This window comes from Neoarius graeffei, chromosome 7, assembly GCF_027579695.1.
Source record: "Neoarius graeffei isolate fNeoGra1 chromosome 7, fNeoGra1.pri, whole genome shotgun sequence".
NCBI lineage: Eukaryota > Metazoa > Chordata > Actinopteri > Siluriformes > Ariidae > Neoarius > Neoarius graeffei.
Window position 1 is genome coordinate 8,466,610 of NC_083575.1, and position 23,130 is coordinate 8,489,739.

General features: G+C 41.2%; 1 protein-coding gene across 1 annotated transcript in view; it reads right to left on the bottom strand.

Annotated features, from left to right (window-relative positions):
* The window catches only part of LOC132889094 (pro-neuregulin-3, membrane-bound isoform), an 855,315-nt gene that overhangs the window by 19,141 nt on the left and 813,044 nt on the right, over positions 1-23,130 (bottom strand). Inside the window, exons 5-7 of the mRNA XM_060925258.1 lie at positions 15,751-15,853; positions 10,194-10,299; positions 2,579-2,697 (exon numbers count right to left, since the gene is read on the bottom strand). Coding sequence (XP_060781241.1) covers positions 2,579-2,697; positions 10,194-10,299; positions 15,751-15,853 — 328 coding nt within the window. The remainder of the gene's footprint in view (positions 1-2,578; positions 2,698-10,193; positions 10,300-15,750; positions 15,854-23,130) is intronic.

The window sequence follows — 23,130 nt, forward strand, 5'->3', positions numbered from 1 at the left end:
CTGTCATGGCCATGATGCTAATTCTTGAGCATTTACTGATGCATTGACATATGCCTACTTATCTTTGCTTGAGAATATTAGCTTGGCCATTTTGAAATTCTATCCAACCAAAAAGACATCAGGTCTTTTTAATGTACAGTGGGGCAAAAAAGTATTTAGTCAGCCACCAATTGTGCAAGTTGTCCCACTTAAAAAGATGAGAGAGGCCTGTAATTTTCATCATAGGTACACTTCAACTATGAGAGACAGAATGGGGGGAAAGAATCCAGGAAATCACATTGTAGGATTTTTAATGAATTAATTGGTAAATTCCTCGGTAAAATAAGTATTTGGTCACCTACAAACAAGCAAGATTTCTGGCTCTCACAGACCTGTAACAACTTCTTTAAGAGGCTCCTCTGTCCTCCACTCGTTACCTGTATTAATGGCACCTGTTTGAACTCGTTATCAGTATAAAAGACACCTGTCCACAACCTCAAACAGTCACACTCCAAACTCCACTATGGCCAAGACCAATCTATACATCTAGTTCACTTTTTAGTTTTGAAGTATAACTACCCTTCTAGGTATACTATTAGTTTTCTAGCCCTAACCCTTACCTCATGCACATTACCAGGAGACAACTTAAGTGTTTTGTACTTTAAGTTACAATGACGTTATAAAGGTAAGCATTCACAAAATAACAACAGATACTCAGGATTAAGAACATATTCATTTTCTTTAAAAATCTAAATTTAAAGCAACATTGTATTAAATACCAAAGTATAAAAACATTGCAATGACAATTGAAATTGACATCCAAGCTCTAAAGAAAAATAAATAAATAAATAAATATCCCACTCAGGAGAAATTAAAAAACAACAACAACAACAACAACCTTATATGGAACCACAGACATACCTAAGAGTCAACAATGCTGAAGCACAACTACAGGGCAAGTCCACTTAAACATAAGGCACAAATATTTTAATACTTTATTACACTTTTGTTAAGTATATCTTGATCAAAAGTTTAAGTATAAGCTTAATATACAAAGACTTTTCTATATACTTTTCAGTATAAGCCAAGAATACTTATGTATAACTTTATTAAGTATATCTCTGAGAAGTAAATAAAAAGTAAACTGAAAGCATACTCTCTTATTTTTAGTTTAAAAGAAGTTTACTAGAAGCACACTTAAATAAACTATTTTTTTGTAAGGGCAGTTCTTCTGGACACTTTGTCACATTCGCTTCTTAATTTTACACCAAAACCCAGTTGCCTTCATGGTGTTTTCTTTTTTAATCTGAAAAGTGCTCTCTTGTATAATATGCAGCTCAGATACAAACTTTTTTTTTTTTTACCTGTAACATTTAATTTTGTGCTGGAAAATGAACGTTTGGAACTCGAAAATGTTTTTGTAATGTTTTGACTCGATAATGTGGAAAGTAGAAATAAAATAGCAAATTAGAAACAATAACAAATTTTGAATTAAAAAAATAAGGTGCCTAATACTTTTGCACAGTACTGTATATTTTGTAGTCCACTTCCATTCTGACAAAATCTCAAATTGAATGTAAAGACAATTAAGCATTTTAGCTAATGGGTATCATTTTTGGCAGTGAAGTCATCTCATCTCATCTCATTATCTCTAGCCACTTTATCCTGTTCTACAGGGTCGCAGGCAAGCTGGAGCCTATCCCAGCTGACTATGGGCGAAAGGCGGGGTACACCCTGGACAAGTCGCCAGGTCATCACAGGGCTGACACATAGACACAGACAACCATTCACACTCACATTCACACCTACGGTCAATTTAGAGTCACCAGTTAACCTAACCTGCATGTCTTTGGACTGTGGGGGAAACCGGAGCACCCGGAGGAAACCCACGCGGACAACATGCGAACTCCACACAGAAAGGCCCTCGCTGGCCACGGGGCTCGAACCCGGACCTTCTTGCTGTGAGGCGACAGCGCTAACCACTACACCACCATGCCACCCCTGGCAGTGAAGTCAGTCTTAGAAATCGCATGATAATCAACAAACAGCACCAAATCAAATTGTGACAACTGGGAAAAAGATGTTCAACACGTCGTCAGCGTATGACTTCAGAAAGTCGGCGAATCAATACACAGGATGTTTTTTTTTTTTTTTTGCGAATGCCATGTTTCTGAACAGTGATTTAAAATGTAACTTGATTTTTTAAAAGAGATTACTTTTCAGCACTTTGCTAGCATGCTAGGAAGCAACTATTAGCTAGCTAATGGATATTTGCAGTTGTGAAACTGCCTCAGGACAAAAATTGGAATGAAATGTCGTAACCTTCTGTATTTTCAAGATTAGATAAGATTAGGTAAAATGCTACGTAGGAACTAGCACACTAGCTAGCTAGCTAAATGAGCCATGTCACTCGTTTACATCATTCTATCAAGCATAGGACTTGACAGAACATGCACTAATTCTCATTCTTTTCTTTTGCTCCTAAAAACTGACAGTTTCAGCAATGCTCCTTGAAAATGTGACACATATCCAGCAGTTTGAAATGACTCAATACCTACAAATAATGCTAACATGAAGCATGTGATGAAGCCCTCCTTACCTGTGATGTCGTGTTGTTGTCAAACCCCTCGTATAAGAAGCAGTCATCGCCGAAGTCTGGGAAAACCCAGATTGATGGACGGTGCCTCCGTGTAGCGGAGACTGTGTGCTTTTGCAGTACTGCAGATCGAAACAACGTGATTTAAAAAAATAAATCAGTAAAAAATGTTACTTCCAACAGGCCCAAAAGTTCACCACTAAAAATTAACTCAACCAAACAAAAAAGCTTAATATTTTACAGTACAGTGCCTTGCAAAAGTATTCATCCCCCTTGGTGTTTATCATGTTTTGTTGCATTACCAGCTGGAATTAAAATGGATTGGGGGGTTAGACCCATTTGATTTACACAACATGCCTACCACTTTAAAAGTGCACATTTTTTTTTTTTTTATTGTGACACAAACAATAATTTAAGCTGAAAAAAAACCCCAGAAATATGGAGTGTGCATAAGTATTCACCCCCTTTTGTATGAAACCCTTAAATAAGAGCTGGTCCAACCAATTCACTTCATAAGTCACATAATTAGTTGATTAAGATCCACCTGTGTGCAATCAAAGTGTCACATGATCTGTCACATGATATCTGTATAAATCAACCTGTTCTGGAAGGACCCTGACTCTGCGACACTACTATAGTGGGGAAAATAATTATTTGATCCCCTGCTGATTTTATATGCTTGCCTGGTTACAAAGAAATGAGCAGTCTATAATTTTTATGGTACTTTTATTTTAGCAGATAGAGACAGAATATCAACAAAAAAGTCCAGAAAAAACATCATATAAAGGTTATAAATTCATTTGCATTTGATCGAATTAAATAAGTATTTGATCCCCTACAAACCAGCCAGAATTCTGGCTCCCACTGACTGGTTACTGTATGTGCCCATGAGGCACACAGATTAGTCTGTCACTTTAAGAAAGTACTTCTAATTTCTACTCATTATGGTTATAAAAGACACCTGTCAACAGAATCAACCTCTTTCAACCTCTTCACCACCATGGGCAAGACCAAAGACCTTGCAAAGGACACCAGGGACAAGATTGTAGACTTGCACAAGGCTGGAATGGTCTACAAGACCATCATCAAGAACCTTGGTGAGAAGGAGACAACTGTTAGTGCAATTATTAGAAAATGGAAGAAATACAAAATGACCATCAATTGCCCTCGACCTGGAGCTCCATGCAAGATCTCGCCTTGTGGGGTAAGGATGATCATGAGAAGGGTGAGAGATCATCCCAGAACTACACGGGAGGAGCTTGTTAATGATCTCAAGGCAGCTGGGACCATTCACCAAGAAAACTATTGGTAACATACTATGCCATAATGGATTGAAATCCAGCAGTGCCTGCAAGGTCCCTCTGCTCAAGAAGGCACATGTACAGACTCGTCTGAATTTTGCCAGTGAGCACCTAAATGATTCAGAGAAGGCTTGGGAGAAGGTGATGTGGTCAGATGAGACCAAAATTGAACTCTTTGGCATCAACTCAACTCGTCATGTTTGGAGGGATAGAAATGCTGAATACAATCCCAAGAACACCATCCCCACCATCAAGCACGGAGGTGGAAACATTATGCTTTGGGGCTGTTTCTCTGCTAAGGGTACAGAACAACTTCACCGCATTAAGGGGCCGATGGATGGGGCCATGTAGCATAAGATCTTGGAAGACAACCTCCTTCCTGCAGTCAGAGCACTGAAGATGGGCCGTGGATGGGGCTTCCAGCATGACAATGACCCAAAACATACGACCAAGGCAACAAAGGAGTGGCTCAAGAAGAAGCACATTAAAGTCATGGAGTGGCCTAGCCAGTCTGCAGACCTTAACCCTATAGAAAATTTGTGGATGGAGCTGAAACTTTGTGTTACCAAGCGACAGCCTCGAAACCTTCAGAATTTGGAGAGGATCTGTAAAAAGGAGTGGACCAAAATCCCTTCTGAGATGTGTGCAAACCTGGTGACCAACTACAAGAAATGTCCGACTTCTGTGTTTGCCAACAAGAGTTTCTTCACCAAGTACTAAGTAATTTTTTGCTTAGGAACCAAATACTTATTTCACTCGATCAAATACAAATGAATTTATAACCTTTAAATGTGTTTTTTTTCCTGGACTTTTTTGTTGATATTCTGTCTATTTGTTAAAATAAAAGTGCCATAAAATTACAGACCGCTCATTTCTTTGTAACCGGGCAAACGTACAAAATCAGCAGGGGATCAAATAATTATTTTCCCCACTGTAAGCAAGCAACATAAGAACCAAGAAGTACTCCAAACAGGTCAGAGACAAAATTGTGGAGAAGTATAGATCAGGGTTTGGGTCATAAAAAATATCCTAAACTTTGAATATCCCAGGGAGCACCATTAAATCCATTATTGCAAAATGGAAAGAATATGGCACCACTACCACTGGCTATATGCAGACGATATAGCTGCCCTTGACAGTACCATACCCGGGCTTCAAGAAACAACCGACCATATTGCGAGGTATGGCAAGGAAGCAGGCCTACAGATTGGCACAAACAAGACAAAGACCATGCTGATAGGAAGGTCCCATAACCAGCATCCTTACCCTCTTTCCGAGACCCTGGATATAGAGGTCAAGGGAATAAATCTCGAGCAAGTAAATCACTTCCTTTATCTGGGATCCATGATCTCTAGTGATGGCTCAATCAATAAAGAGGTTAACACCAGGTTTGGTCTAGCTTCTAGCGCCTTTAATGCTCTGAATAATATATGGAAGAATAGAGGGATCAAATTGAGCACCAAAATGACAATCTATGAGTGTGGAGTAATCACGATACTGCTCTATGGTTGTGCGACATGGGCTCTTAAACAACAACAACAACTACAGCATTTGGATGCATTCCATCACAACTGCTTACGAAGGATTTTGAATGTCCGATTTTACGACCATGTTTCAAGCTGCGAGATAAGGAGAAGAACTGGGTGCTCCACACTAGCAACCATCATCAGTCATTGACATCTCCTCTACTTTGGCCATGTGGCTTGAATGCCAAGTGAAAGGCTCCTGTTACATCTCCTCTACTGGTTGCCCACTCATGGGTCTCGATGCGTTGGGTGTCCCAGGCTATCCCTGTTGAAGATCTTAGAACAAGACCTCCAGCTCCTCTTGGGTGATGATTGCAACATCTCGGCTGGTGCGAGACTAGCATTAGATTGCAACAGATGGCTTCACCTCTTGTTAACCGCACTGAACGAACGCAAAAAATGTGAGCAGGCAGAGCTGTCACCTGACAATGACTGAAGACCTGGACAAGGTACAAGGTAAGGTATGGCACCACTACAAACCTGACAAGAGAAGGCTGCCCACCAAAACTCACAGACCGGGCAAGGATGGCATTAATCAGAGATGCAACAAAGACACCAACAATAACTCTGAGTGAGCTGCAAAGATCCACAGTGGAGATGGGAGTATCTGTCCATAGGACCACTTTAAGCCATACACGCCACAGAGTGGGGCTTTATGGAAGAGTGGCCAGAAAAAAAGTAATTGCTTAAAAAAAACATGTTTATAGTTTGTCCAACAGCATGTGGCAGACTCCCCAAACACATGGAAGAAGATTCTCTGGCCAAATGAGACAATAATTGAACTTTTTGGCCATCATGGGAAATGCCATGTGTGGCACAAACCCAACACCCTGAGAACATCATCCCTACAATGAAACATGGTGGTGGCAGCATCATGCTGTGGGGATGTTTTTCATCTGCAGGGACAGGAAAGTTGGTCAGGACTGAAGGAAAGATGGATGGCACTAAATACAGGGCAATTCTGGAGGAAAACCTCTCTGAGTCGGCAAGAGGTTTGAGACTGGGACGAAGGTTCACAGTCTAGGACAATGACCCAAAACCTACTGCTAGAGCTACACTGGAGTGGTTTAAAGGGAAACATGTAAATGTCTTGGAATGGCCTAGTCAAAGCCCAGACCTCAATCCAATTGAGAATCTGTGGCATAACTTGAAGATTGCTGCACACCAACGCAACCTTGAAGGAGTTGGAGCAGTTTTGCCTTGAGGAATGGGCAAAAATCCCAGTGGCTAGATGTGCTAAGCTAACAGAGATATACCGCAAGAGACTTGTAGCTGTAATCGTAGCAAAAGATGGCTCTATAAAGTATTGACTTTTTTCCCCTTTTTTGTGTGGGGGGTGGGGTGGGGTTGAATAGTTATGCACACTCCAGATTCAAACAAGTTTGATTTACACTTGTTGTGTAAATCAAATGGTTCTAACCTCCCAAAAATCCATTTTAATTCTATCTTGTAATGCAACAAAACAGGACAAACACCAAGGGGGATGAATACTTTTGCAGGGCACTGTATATTTAGATTAGTGTCTGCTTCCTCCAAAGATTCTTCAAGCAACTAAATGAGACTTTAGAGCTCCTGTCAAACATCATGACTGTTGATCAGGGCTGAGTAAAACTGATTCAGAGTCGTGTTTCAGATACTTATGAGCAAGATAATATACCGTAATAATTTTAACTTGTACTCAATATAAAGCCACTTTTGAATGTGTTCTTGTCAAAAAAAAAAAGATTGTAGCACAACCAGCATCATCGCACAACAACACACACTACTAAATCCCATTTCAATATCCTCCCAAAACAAAAATCATATCTATATGTCACAGAAAGTGGAAAATAATCTCACTGTCACTGGGGCACTTAATCTCTACCAGCCCACAAATCTGAGTGAAAGGAAGAGATCAAGCATATTACGGGAGTACTGACGTGTGAACGAGGGCAACAGCATGGCGTTCGTGTCAGCGTAATTGGATAACTTTGCCCATCATGGGTTCGTCTTGCTTGCCTCATCACCATCACATGGCTGAAACATGTCTTTGCACAGATAAAATTACACTAATACACGCTGAAATATGTGGAGCACCGGGAAAAAAAATGAGTCTTTGAAGGAGACTGAAGGAGTGTGATTTTTATTGGAACAAAAATACTGCACATCATTGTTGAATCCGGTGATGACTTGCAGGCCAGAGTCCAAACATTATGGCGATATTTACGCAGAAAAGCTACTCATATTCAGAACTGGATTCAACTGACTTCTTTTCATGATCAATGAACTGAGTGAGAAGATTGAAAAAAACTGCAGTGTTTTTTTTTTCATGACTGATTTGAGGATTTCTGCTTATTTTTCGCAGTCGATTGAGGTCATAAACCGAGACGCACATATTAAACACATATTTCTCTTTCTATTGATCAAGCTTTACATCTACAGTATCCTGAGACAGAAATCGATTCCATAATAAGCATACTACGCAATATGATGGATTTTTTCATGAGTGCACTTGCTAGTTTATTTTCAAAGCCAGTCCTTTAGTGCTGATTGGCCTTCATGGCTTTGGTAAGTCTCCTGACAGTTCGTCTGCTTGAGAAACCCTCCTCTGAGTCACTGGGCTTGAGTGACGTTCAAATTACAGGCGTGTTTGTCCGAAGGCTGTAAGCTTATTGAGGAGGGGCATGTCTGTTGAAGCTAAAGCTAACAGGAAGGCAATAAATGGGAACAAAGCAGTGTGTTGGAAATGCCTGCTTTCTGAGAGCTTGTCCTGGGGGCAAAGTGATGATGAGGACATGGCAATCTGATGGGAGTTGATGGAGATGGTGTGGGATGGAAAATACCAGGCTTGTAGTACTCGAGTCCGACTCGTGCCCTCATTTTAAGGAATTGTGACTTGACTTGGACTCTTGCATTAACTGCATTCGGACTCGTACATTGGAGACGAGGACTCGGATTTTTTCTTTATTTTTTATAACATGCCATAATAATTTGGCATAAGATAGCTATATTAATTTTTATGCTAATTTCATGCAAGAGAATGCACATTCACCTGTTCATACATCATGTTCAGGAACAAACTAACGTTAATGCTGCTAAAATGCCTGGAGAGAACGCCCCTAGGGTTGTCCGCTTTGCTTATACAGACTTCTCATGCAGTGGGAAAAAATGTACTGCGATGTGTTCCATATGTAGAAGAACTATTGAGGAGATGATGGGGACAACCTCGAACTTCAATTGTCATTTGGTAAGACTCCACCCAGAGAAGGAAGTGACACACTATGTTTATTGCTCTGTTGAGGGTGGGGCTTGCTTGCTGACCGATGAACTAGCTAGTGTCTCTCTCATGTGGGCGGGGCTTGCTGAGCGATGAACAAGGTTTTTATCTGTAGCCTATTAACTAAAATGGGGCAGTCGAGCAGTAGCGTTAGTCCAACACAGTAGCAGAGACGCTTTCACATAAAGGCAGCAACAGCTAGTCTGGCTAACGCAACTTCAAAGCTCTGCGAGCATTGGTCTGGCAAAGATATTAAGCCCAACCGTTTCCCAAAGCGCGTGGTTGACCCGCCTCCCTGAAATGCCTCAGTTTGCTACTGGTCGAAGCCAGAAAAGGCTGTGACGAAGCTTAAACCAATCACATCACTCTTTCCTCTGACGTATGTGACGCGACGGAAACTGCTTGAGTAACAGGAAGAAGAAGGAGGAGCCGGTCGGGAGCAAGGCGAAAACATCCTTCCTTTCAATAAATACCTCCAGGGCTGCTCTTTGCTCCGTTTTCAATGAGAACTTCCCGTTGAATGCTTTCAATACAGCATCTACCGCTGTGTCAAAGGCTTGCTGCTGCTCCATGTTCGTAATGTTTCTAGTGAATGAAGCGCTTCCAGCATAGATTCTGTAAACAATCTATGGCTTCCGGTCGCAGTTCTACTATGTCACTGCCTTGAACATGCCTCTACCCAGGGGCGTTGGAGATGCTCAAAGTTGATTGGCTCCCGATTTTTCGGGAGCTTGGAAGAGCTGGAAATAGCTTGCCTTGCCAGACTAAGTTCGCAACAGCCCCCCGTGTTGCGTCACACTTAGGATGGGCGGGCCCAGGCTAAGCAACAGCCACCGTCAAATGGTGCGGTTGGAGTCTTGTTCTCGGACTCGACTCGGATCTATAGTGGACTCGACTCAAAATTTTCTCTCATGACTTGGACTTGACTCAGACTTGAACACTGGGGACTCGGGACTGGACTCGGACTCGAGGTTTAGTGACTCGACTACAACACTGGTACATGGATATTTCGAGAAACAGATTGAGCTTCTCAAAGGTGAAGAAATGTCAAAAAAACCTTGACATTTCAAAGCACCTTGCCCTCATTGTAATGACTATATTGACTGATAGCGCTCTATGTACTCTTGTACATCTTGTTTAGATGCAGTAAAACTGTTTTTTCAGGTTGTAGGAACATGCTGTAGTTCCTTTTGATATTTTCGGCTCAATATGTGAAATTAAGTACGTCCAGATTGTTGTTGTGGTCACATAGTATCATACAGGAAATGGACATGATATTGAAACGAGACCTGGATCTCGTATCGATGTATTTCATCTAAGCTCAGGACCTTAGACACACACACACACACATACACACACTGTCTGATGTGTATAGATATTGATCAAAAGCATCTTATTCTCCAGTGAGTGGACTTTTTGAGAGGAATTGATTTCCTGGGTTTAACTCTGCTCTGCGTCTTCCTCTTTCATGTTTGCCAAGTCGTTGCAGTTGATCTGGGAAACAACAAAGAGATAAAACAGGACAGAACTCTTACATTGTGCAGCTGGAGGCCGGGGTGAGCTTTGCATGGTTGGCTGACACTGTAGTTTTTCAGGCCTCGGCTCTCTTTCAGATGCGCCTGGAGCTTTTCCCTGCGTCTCCTACAGGGGGCAGGGCAAACGCCATTTGCGTTAATAAACATCCTGATAACTCGGGAACACATTGAACATCCAAAAAACCCACAAATATATACAGACATAAAGTCACGCTTCAAAGATAACGGCACTCTATGTCTCTCTTCTTGTGCATTAAATTCGTCGTTGAACAACGACGGGACTCCTTTAAAGATTTTTAGCATCATCAGGATGCTCAGTCAGTCATGTCATTATATTATATTATATTAGACGGCTGTTCTTCTCTCCGTTCTGCTCCATAAGCTGTGATTGACAGCCGCACTTATTCCTGTTATTCCTGTTTGCCCAGCAGCACTGACTGCCTCTAGCTTAGTTCTGTGCTTTCGGTGAGAAAATAGAAAAGCGAGAGAGAGAGAGAGAGAGAGGGAGATTTAAATCAGGATTTGAAAAAGTCCATGCTGAGGTCAAAATGCCAGGCTAAGAAGCTATAATATTTAGCTGCAAGCGCAGTCAACCTTGAAGTGGCGAGAAAAGCAGAAAAATAAAACCTCATCCAGTCTATAAAACCTATAATATACTTACAAAACATATTGTACAGCGATGACAGACTGGGCTTTCTGCAGTGAGCTTGGAATGCACACTGCTACGGTACATAATATGTCTCTTTGGTGCTAACTTTGATGCTTGTTGCTTATGAAATTTAGTTAACACACACACGCACACACAACTGAATTACTTGCATATTGCAATCTTTGTAACGTGATCTTAAATAGCACCCACGATTTATTTTATCATGATTTGTTTAAAAAAAAAAAGTGTCTTTGCACTGTTTTGTGACTATTAGCATTGTGAGGCTAAGGGCCTCTGCATGCTCTTGCGACAAGGCTTTCACAGATAGCTTTTCACAGACAGTTGTAATTTATCGTTGAGCGGGGAGTAATAGGCGTGCGCGATGTTATTCACCGCCACAACGCAAAGGGGCGCGAAGTCGCGAAATCGCTAGGAGTAGTTGGTGGGTGTGGTTAGTAGAGTGTTTATCCTCCGGTTACTTATAATGACTAGAACTGGAGTCGTATAGATGTACGTACTTCCTCACTTCCTCGATCAACCGCTCTTCGTGCTGCTCCATCTTCGCTCGTGTTTTAAAAATGGCGGTCGTGAAAACAAACCAAACCGGGAAAGTAGGGAAGCGGAAGTGCGTGTACAGTGGATGTAGAGTGGACCAATCAGAGCCCTCTTGTCTGCGACGCTGTCTGCGAGGCTTCTGCGGTGGTCACAATTTTTGGGAGGTGCGCGCAGAGCGTCTGCGAAGGTGGGGGGGCTACGCAGACGCTATCTGCGACGCCATCTGCGAGGACTGGGTTGTCAGCATGAATTGGCCTTAAGTGTGGACACCAAGCCATAACCTAAATATACTGTAATATTCTATAACATCATACAATCTACAATCTGTCTTTTTATTTTCCGAAGTCGTGTTCAAATCCACGAGATTTTCCTGAAAGCAGGCTTTTTAGTTTGATCTAGTTCGCTCAGTTTTGCTAACTCATGCTAATTAGCCTCCTCAGGTGTGTCAAGAGTGGTGTTGGGTCTTGATGAAGACTGGTCTGGTGATTCGCTCCACAAACTATGCTGGAGGAGGTCATGTTTTCATCTCTGTATGTTTCTTTGTTCCCAACGTAACTCAAAAAGTAAGAATGGATTTTGATGAAATTTGGAGGAAAGGTGAGCCATGGGTCAAGGAACGATTGAACAGATTCTGATGCAAATCCAGATATGTATGTGGATCCAGGATTTTTTTTTTTTAATATAGTAGAATAGATCAAAATTTCTCTATGTGAAGGATTTTCCCAGGCTGCCCCACACATACTGTATAAATTTCATAATTTCTCATGTCATCTCATTATCTCTAGCCGCTTTATCTTGTTCTACAGGGTCGCAGGCAAGCTGGAGCCTATCCCAGCTGACTACGGGCGAAAGGCGGGGTACACCCTGGACAAGTCGCCAGGTCATCACAGGGCTGACACATAGACACAGACAACCATTCACACTCACATTCACACCTACGCTCAATTTAGAGTCACCAGTTAACCTAACCTGCATGTCTTTGGACCGTGGGGGAAACCGGAGCACCCGGAGGAAACCCACGCGGACACGGGGAGAACATGCAAACTCCGCACAGAAAGGCCCTCGTCAGCCACGGGGCTCGAACCCGGACCTTCTTGCTGTGAGGCGACAGCACTAACCACTACACCACCGTGCCACCCGAAATAAAATATATTTTTTATATTTTAAAAATGTTTTAAATATTGTAATAATTAATATAGATAAATTTTATATATATGACAATGAAAAGTCAGTGATGGAAAGCAAGCGAATTTTATAATGTAAAACTAAGCGACTATTTTTATTTAATAAAAATGAAAATCCAGGGGTAGCTGGAATAAATATAATCGAAGGACTATGTAAAATACATTAAAAAAATAAAAATAATAATAATAATATAGGGTCTCATTTTTGGCATCTACATCAGTTTATTTGCTGTTAAATATATTAAAGTGGATTACTTTGTATTTTTTGGTGAATTGTGTGCAACAGCACCACTAATGATTCTTAAAATGCAAGGAATGGTCTTAAGAAGTGATGCTGGGGCTGATTTCTTTCTAGCCCAGCTTATAGATTCATGCAGCCTTTAAGGAACAGTCATAATGTGCTTAAATTATGAAATTACAAACTTCCTGAGAGTTGCTGATTCAATATCCTTTTATTTTTTAAACTGTTTTGCTGGCAAGGTATTGGCAAACCTAAATATATACACCGTGATATCATAGAAATGTCCTTGAGAACCGTGATGTGATGATTTTCATCATGATCTGGTCATGCGTGTGATTACACACCGTGAACCAGTCCTTCGATTTGATCTCATCTCTGTTTAGGCTGATGTATTTAATATATACCTCAAGAATTGCTTGAACGTTCAATGGTGGTTGAATGTTTATCTGGAATCATCACTGTAAACTGGGAGATGGGCGGATTAGATTCTGGAATTATTCCAAACAAAGCCAAGGTCAAATACAGTGGGGCAAAAAAGTATTTAGTCAGCCACCAATTGTGCAAGTTCTCCCACTTAAAAAGATGAGAGAGGCCTGTAATTTTTATCATAGGTATACCTCAACTATGAGAGACAGAATGGGGGGAAAGAATCCAGGAAATCACATTGTAGGATTTTTAATGAATTAATTGGTAAATTCCTCGGTAAAATAAGTATTTGGTCACCTCCAAACAAGCAAGATTTCTGGCTCTCACAGACCTGTAACAACTTCTTTAAGAGGCTCCTCTGTCCTCCACTTGTTACCTGTATTAATGGCACCTGTTTGAACTCATTATCAGTATAAAAGACACCTGTCCACAACCTCAAACAGTTACACTCCAAACTCCACTATGGCCAAGACCAAAGAACTGTCAAAGGACACCAGAAACAAAATTGTATACCTGCATCAGGCTGGGAAGACTGAATCTGCAATAGGTAAGCAGCTTGGTGTGAAGAAATCAACTGTGGGAGCAATTATTAGAAAATGGAAGACATACAAGACCACTGATAATCTCCCTCGATCTGGGGCTCCATGCAAGATCTCACCCCGTGGGGTCAAAATGATCACAAGAACGGTGAGCAAAAATCCCAGAACCACACGGGGGGACCTAGTGAATGACCTGCAGAGAGCTGGGACCAAAGTAACAAAGGCTACCATCAGTAACACACTACGCCGCCAGGGACTCAAATCCTGCAGTGTCAGACGTGTCCCCCTGCTTAAGCCAGTACATGTCCAGGCCCGTCTGAAGTTTGCTAGAGAGCATTTGGATGATCCAGAAGAGGATTGGGAGAATGTCATATGGTCAGATGAAACCAAAATAGAACTTTTTGGTAAAAACTCAACTTGTCGTGTTTGGAGGAGAAAGAATGCTGAGTTGCATCCAAAGAACATCATACCTACTGTGAAGCATGGGGGTGGAAACATCATGCTTTGGGGCGGTTTTTCTGCAAAGGGACCAGGACGACTGATCCGTGTAAAGGAAAGAATGAATGGGGCCATGTATCGTGAGATTTTGAGTGAAAACCTCCTTCCATCAGCAAGGGCATTGAAGATGAAACATGGCTGGGTCTTTCAGCATGACAATGATCCCAAACACACCGCCCGGGCAACGAAGGAGTGGCTTCGTAAGACGCATTTCAAGGTCCTGGAGTGGCCTAGCCAGTCTCCAGATCTCAACCCCATAGAAAATCTTTGGAGGGAGTTGAAAGTCCGTGTTGCCCAGCGACAGCCCCAAAACATCACTGCTCTAGAGGAGATCTGCATGGAGGAATGGGCCAAAATACCAGCAACAGTGTGTGAAAACCTTGTGAAGACTTACAGAAAACGTTTGACCTCTGTCATTGCCAACAAAGGGTATATAACAAAGTATTGAGATGAACTTTTGTTATTGACCAAATACTTATTTTCCACCATAATTTGCAAATAAATTCTTTAAAAATCAGACAATGTGATTTTCTGGATTTTTTTTCTCTCATTTTGTCTCTCATAGTTGAAGTGTACCTATGATGAAAATTACAGGCCTCTCATCTTTTTAAGTGGGAGAACTTGCACAATTGGTGACTGACTAAATACTTTTTTGCCCCACTGTATCTGATATCGTTTTTCTATAATATCTTCATTCCTGTTTGAAGTATAAGAGTTTAGTAGTATTTCAGGCGTCGATATTGCAGTTAACGTTGAGTTGTTTTCGACTTGTTTTCAGCCTGTGTTGCTGATCCACGATCATCCAGAGCACGTCATGAGCTGTGATTTGAGAAGGCACATTTGAAATATAGTCATGAAAGAGATGAACCGTTTACTCTGTCAAACTTTATTCCCACAATGCCTTTGGAGCCGAAGCCAAACACAGACACACTAAGCACATCCTGTCCAGTTAAAGTACGGAAGCGCAAGTTTAGGGTCTGGTATTTGGAAGAAACATGACATGAACCCAGAAGAGAGATGAGAATTCCAAACTTGAAACGTAAAGACTTCGTGATCACGAATGCACCTGCCTTTACGTGAGCATCCGTCATCCATTTGCTGGAACTGCACAGAGTGAATGTTTATTCACAACACTGGAATCTGAACCACAGAACTACAGTATTTGGTGTGAAAAACACTGATGTAATTAATGTGATGTATCTACCAGCAAGTCAAAAGTCACCCAATTTTAGTGGGGGAAAAAATTTATATTTTATATATATATATATATATACACACACACACACACACACACACACACACACACACACACCTGGAACCCCTGAGCTCCTTTTTATTCCAGCCCAGTCATTCCTCCTAATCATTATCTTTCTGGCTTCTTCGAAACTGTTCAAACGCCCATCTTTTTCAGCGTCTACGCTTTGAGAAACAGCCCGCTCTCTTGTGAATTCTGTGCCATACTCACTTGTTCCGGCAGTACAGCGCCATGCAGAGTGTGCCCAGAAAGCTGATCCCCATGGTGATGCATGTGATTGACAGCACTTGTCTCTTGTAAACCTCTTCGCTCTCTGTTTCGGATATATAAGCAGAAAAAAAAAAAGAAGAGATGAACCAACATGATGATTTCACACAAAAGTACTCCATGCATATTTAAATGTGGAGAAAGGATTTGTACGAAACAGGTTTAGATGTTGCATGTGAGGTTTTTTTTTTGGTGCAAAAATAGCATATCGCAATTGTCTTTGCTTATCTCTGAGAGAGCTCGGGATTGGAAAGCCAGGAGTAATGGATGCGTCTCTTTTTCTGGGTATCGGTGCCACTGGAGAAGACTTAAAGCCTTAATGGACACCATTATGTATGAAAAATGGCAGCTGTCAATGCTCGTAAGAAAGACTAAATCACGCTCGGGTTCGCCACTATTAATAGGCAATCAATCAGATTAGGCTCAGACTTTACAAGAAAGGTACCGCAAAAACATCACACTCACAATGGCAGGTGATAGATGTGCCTACGCAAGCGAAGCTGCTGTGACCAGAAACCCGATGGTTTCATTTACCGTGATGCCATTGTAGCTCGAGAAGAAAAGCTCAAAAGGACGGGGAAAGCTTTAATAACCATTATGTGGCCACATTATCGAGCCATGACTCAGCAAAATTAGTGATTGAACAAAAGCTCTGTGTCTGCACATGCATCTTATGCTATTCACTGGAGACAGGAAGAAGAAAATGGAAAAATAAAATGCATCTGTACAAAACAGTATCCTTTTTTGTGTGTGTGCCAGACGTCAGCATTACACAGTCTATTCAATTATAACTTGTGGAAATATTAAAAAATACCCATAATATAGCAAATATATTTCAATAGAACCCATTAAATAGTTAGACCGGTTAATATATACAAAGCTACAAAGCATTAATTCTGTAAATATACTGAATGAAAACCCAGTAAAAAGCTTTCAAGTGATCAATACATTATATTAAAACTCTGGTGCCAAATACAGTATATTCAACTATACCTCAGTAAATAGACCCGTCGATTATAAATCCAATGATAAACCATAAAATAAAGCTTTAAAAATATAAAAATAGTGAAGAGAGAACTTAATTCTGTAAATATCCCAAATATCAAGCAAAATCAAAGACACTTGAAAATAAATATTGAGACTGCAAAACGATAAAGATATAACAGATAGATAGTTCCAGATTTGTGGTTGGTTGAAGAGAGCAACTGGACTTGCTTGAAGATTCTTGTCTGCCAGTTTTCTGGAAGTCCTCTTGCTTGAGATTCTTGTCTGCTAGTTTTCTGGAAGTCCTTGTGCTTGAAGATTCTTGTCTGCCAGTTTTCTGGAAGTCCTCCTGAGAGCCCATTAAATAGATACAAAAATTGTCTGCTAGTTTTCTGGAAGTCCTCTTGCTTGAAGATTCTTGTCTGCCAGTTTTCTGGAAGTCCTCTTGAGAGCCCATTAAATAGATAAAAAAAATTGTCTGCTAGTTTTCTGGAAGTCCTCTTGCTTGAAGATTCTTGTCTGCCAGTTTTCTGGAAGTCCTCTTGAGAGCCCATTAAATAGATAAAAAAAAATTGTCTGCTAGTTTTCTGGAAGTCCTCTTGCTTGAAGATTCTTGTCTGCCAGTTTTCTGGAAGTCCTCTTGCTTGAAGATTCTTGTCTGCCAGTTTTCTGGAAGTCCTCTTGAGAGGACTTCCAGAAAACTGGCAGACAAGAATCTTCAAGCAAGTCCAGTTGCTCTCTTCAGCCAACCACAGATTACTATGTACCTGGATGACTGAGATTCACAGATATAGTTCCAGATTGTTCCAAAATCCGTTATTTAAGTGTGCTTACACTCAGCGGCCACTTTAATAGGAACACCTGTACGTCCACCTGCCGTTTGATGCAGTTCTCTACTCAGCCGATCCCTTGACAGCAGCACAGTGCATCAAATCACGCAGATACAAATCAAGAGCTGCAGTTAATGTTCACAATGTTCAAACCTCAGAACGGGAAAAATTGTGATCTTACAGTGAAGTGTGACTTTTTTCACTGTGGCACGGGTGTTGGTTTGGGCCAGATGGTTTGAGTATTTCAGAAACTGCTGACCTTCTGGGGTTTTCACACACAACAGTCTCTAGAGTTTTCACAGAATGGTGCGAAAACCAAAAAAAAAACATCGAGAGGAGAGAGAGAGAGAGAGAGAGAGAGAGAGACAGTCCTGTGGGTGAAAACAAATACCTTGTTGGTAAGAGAGGTCAGAGGAAAATGGCCAGATTGGCTCGAGCTTTTTTGCCAGGAAGGATATAGCAACTCATACGGTATAATCACTCTTTACAACTGTGGCGAGCAGAAAAGCATCTGCAACAGCAGAAGAACACATTGGGTTCTACTCCTGCAGCCAAGAACAGGAATCTTAGACTCAAGAAAAGGTTCCTATGAAAGTGGCCGGTGAGTGGATGTCGCTGCACCTTTCAAGAGGCTAATTATGATGGAGAGAAATATATATAAAGAATATTCAATCCCTCTTAATATGTTACTCACAGAGCTGGTGTAAAAGGTCAAAGAGGACCCTCGGAATTCAGCCAGAGGGCTATGCACATTTCTATTGGCACCCCATTTTCATAATAACATCCAGTATGTGGTTTGTAACCTCTATGTATCCTGTACAGCAATCATGAAAAGCATATAAATGTGTGATATTGCTACAACTAGGGTCAGTGCTGTATTAAATTAAATAGATAAATAGCATCATTTTCTCAAGCTCTTTTGCTGAAAGCACTGTTGCCCTGTCTAATTTATTGACAAAAGACCATGTCCAAAGGACTGTGTTTTCATTAGCATAAAATATATATATATATATATATATATATATATATATATATATATATATATATATATATATATATATAGCCTAAAGGAATACACAGTTGGGGGTAAAGAGATTAATTTAATACCTGCAGTGTGATTTACTGCAGCCTGAAAGTCACTTTGGGAACACATTGTGTGTACTTTTATTATGAATTAGTATGACCGAAAGGCAGGTATTAAATTAGCAGAAACCCATTTCTGTCATTCGGGGGAAATTAAAACAATAAATATCATGATTTCCTCAGAATTAATCTATCTAATGAATGAGTTATTTCTGGAAATTACAGTGAGTGAAAGTTATCTGATGAGTTATTGTTAATATGTTTAATATTTCCAGTGTCGACTTGGATTCTTTCTTACACTTCCATAAACATTTAAGCCTTGAAGCACTTCAACTTGCATACTGTTAAATATTTGAGAAATACTGGGGGATATGTGTCCTTGAAATTGTAGTCACTTTCATGCTCAGAGCTGCATATTTCTGAACATTTTTTTTAATTTTCTTTTTTTAATTAATATGATAATTTGCGGGAGGCACGGTGGTGTAGTGGTTAGCGCTGTCGCCTCACAGCAAGAAGGTCCGGGTTCGAGCCCCGTAGCCGGTGAGGGCCTTTCTGTGCGGAGTTTGCATGTTCTCCCCGTGTCCGCGTGGGTTTCCTCCGGGTGCTCCGGTTTCCCCCCCAGTCCAAAGACATGCAGGTTAGGTTAACTGGTGACTCTAAATTGACCGTAGGTGTGAATGTGAGTGTGAATGGTTGTCTGTGTCTATGTGTCAGCCCTGTGATGACCTGGTGACTTGTCCAGGGTGTACCCCGCCTTTCGCCCGTAGTCAGCTGGGATAGGCTCCAGCTTGCCTGCGACCCTGTAGAACAGGATAAAGCGGCTAGAGATAATGAGATGAGAGATGAGATAATTTGCCATTCTGTTGACAAACAGCAAGCTTTCTCGGAGAGCTGCATAAACAGTATTTTCATATCAATGGCAGAAATAACCATTTCATTTCCTGTTTAAAGCTACATTACAAATGGGCGTCTATATGTACAGTATTTGGTTTGCATATTTATCATGTACACACCATTTACCATCGAGACGATCAGGTGTAAATGATGTAATTCGTCTTAATTACATTTCACTTTTGTGGTTTCCCCATCAACTCAATCATGCTAGTTTAAATTTCCCTTCAATTATGTATGATTCATGATCTTGTATGGCAAATGAGAACGCTTTCTTTATCAAATTCATGAAAAGCAGCGCTTTGTTGAATCAGCTGACCCACACTAGTTTCATTAACATCACCATAATAATGACTTGGACAGAAGGGATAATTCATCTCAATTATGCAGGAATGAATGTTTGGTGAATGAGATGAGTGATGGAACGATTTATTTCTCACTTGAATGAGATCTATAGACTTATGTTGGTCTCCGAATCACTTAGACCTAGTGGCTGTATCTATACAATGTTTATCCTCCATTTCTGAGCGTCAAATCCAGTCACTTTCTTGGACCAAACTGAATCTTCTGCAATCCAGAAGATGTGAAAACACTGGATTTCTTCTTCCTTTGCACATGCTTTGTTTGATGTTCCCCAGATTTACTGTGAAATTGTACAGAATCCAAATTGCAGCAGTTGTCAGGACGAATTAGGTCTTTGTGGATTTGAAGTAGAACGTCTGCCAAAACTCAAGATGATGTGTCTCTCCGTGTGTGTCTGTGTGCATTTATAAGGGGATCGTAAACTGTCTGTAAACTCACATCGTGAATGACCGATGAATAGAGATCAGTTGGAGATTTTTCACATTTCATGTTTAGAACCCCAACCGTGAAGTCACTCTGATTAAAATATTATTACATGTAGCTGGTATAAGTGCATAACTCTACCCTAAATAACAGTTTCTTGACTGGGAACGGACATTGCTTTGAAACATCTCATTATCTCATCTCATTATCTCTAGCCGCTTTATCCTTCTACAGGGTCGCAGGCAAGCTGGAGCCTATCCCAGCTGACTACGGGCGAAAGGCGGGGTACACCCTGGACAAGTCGCCAGGTCATCACAGGGCTGACACATAGACACAGACAACCATTCACACTCACATTCACACCTACGGTCAATTTAGAGTCACCAGTTAACCTAACCTGCATGTCTTTGGGCTGTGGGGGAAACCGGAGCACCCGGAGGAAACCCACGCGGACACGGGGAGAACATGCAAACTCCACACAGAAAGGCCCTCACCGGCCCCGGGGCTCGAACCCAGGACCTTCTTGCTGTGAGGCGACAGCGCTAACCACTACACCACCGTGCCGCCCCGCTTTGAAACATACTGGAGTTAACATGCTTAGGCCCTGTCCACACGGCAACGGATTCAGGTGAATCTGATAAAATTTTTTATCGTTTTGGCCTGGCGTCCACACGGCACCGGCGTTTTGGGTGCCCCAAAACGATATTTTTTGAGAACGGTTTCCAGAGTGGAAAAATCTGGCAACGGCGCCGTTGCGAAGTCGTCTGGATGAGTAGAACGGATTTGTTTACGATGACGTCACAACCACATGACTAGAAGAAGGGGTTTATGCGCATGCGTCCTACTTCTTCTATTGTTCTGGTGTCTCCGATGGGACCGTCTTACAGCGCACGTAGAGGTGTGGCATGTGTATTGCATCGTTTTCAGCAAGCGTTGCGTTGCCATATGGACCTGATATTTTACTGATCCGTTGCCCATGTGGACGCGATATTTTTTTTACCCGCTAAAAAAAATCTCTTTGCCGCTGTCGTGTGGATGTAGCCTTAGTCGGGCACGCTAGACAGAAAGCTTTCTGGAACGTTCCACAGAACGTCTGCTTCAGGAGTTGAATAAAGTAATGTTCTGCAAATTCTAACTCTTGTTAGAATATGTGAAGCTATCCAGCAGTCCTGTTTCCCCCCTTGTAGAGACCATGCCCGCTTCAGGTTTGAATCCGAATCCACAACCAGACACAGATATTTTGAGCACTGTGGAAGTAAAATGCTTCTGATGCTGGAGGAGATAAAAGCAAAAATAAAGAAAGAAAGAAAGAAAGAAAGAAAGAAAGAAAGAAAATATAATCACTGGTGTGGACATGACTTTCATTCCATGATATTCCAGAGTTCCAAGATTGTCGATTATAAATGAGCTCCTTCTCTGTACGTTTCCTCGTTTCATTGCTTCCATGCCAACAACTAACAATGTAAACATTAATGTTATGGCTAAAGTCTCTGCTGAAGTCCTCGACCAAGGAGCAATCTTTCGTCCTGTTGGTATGAAGATGTTCCTCTTGGGTTCCAGAGATGTACATCTCTTCCAGGAAAGAGAAACTGCAGGTCCTTTTTATTGCCCATGATTTTAGTGGCTGTATGAATAAATTTGCAAGTGGAATATCTCGGTGTGTTGCATGCGGAAGTACTGTCATGTTCCGCTTGTAGGAGATGAGTGGAGGCGCTTTTAAAAAGGAAAGCAGCTTATGGATCATCTTGCAGGATTATGCCATTTTTAAGTATAATTTCAGCTCTAAAGGAATTTTCTCTCTCCTTGTGGTGGATTGTTGAGAGGTCAGTGTGTCTATTCGCTCAGGAGCAGTAATATGGGTCATGGCACCATCTATGACTTCTTGATGAATCCACAGTCCACATTAGTTTTAAAGATCATTTAGGCACGTGCTGTTAGAGGGAACTGGTCAATGATGGGGTGATGTGATCAAGTGGAGATACCATAACCATAGTCATAACCATAGTCAACCCCGAGGTTGACTATATCACATCCTGATGATCCTCTCGTACCATAGCAATTTTCTAAAAAATACATGTTAATTTAGGAATGACGTATTTTTTATCCATTCATAGTTGCTTTGAATGTTGTGGAATGTCCACAACGCAAGTTAGATCTTTACAATTACAGCTTTACCTCTGATACCCCTTTTTGACCAACAGTGAACTGGTTCTTGAACCTATTCTGTTCAGGATTCTTTGAACCTTGGTGCCAGCTCGCAAACTGGCCCATGTTTTCACCAATTTTGAGCCAAACCATTGTAATCAAAGATGCATCATGAATGGAGGGTGGTGCACAATTCACAATGGGAATAAACAGTAGTAGCAAGATGGCGGAGCACATTGATTACCTGCAACCTTTTGCTCTGCTATTACAGATATTTGTTTTTGGTCCATTTTTTTCTGAAACTGTATCCTTTCCCATTGCTGCACTCCACTTCCTCTCCAAATTAATGACATGACCACTGATATCATCATGGTTCATGCTGAAAAAAACAGCTGTATTTTGGTTCCACCTGGGAACCAACTTTTTAGGTCGTGAACCAATTTATTTTTGGTCAAAATGCTCCAAATTGTTCAAAATTTGGTGCGTGAACCAGAACGGAACCCGGTACCTGTTGGTCAAAAAGGGATGCGACTGTTACAAAAAGCGCTGACACTGGAGACTCCTTCTATAAAATGTTACATAAATATCTCCTGATAGAAAACTT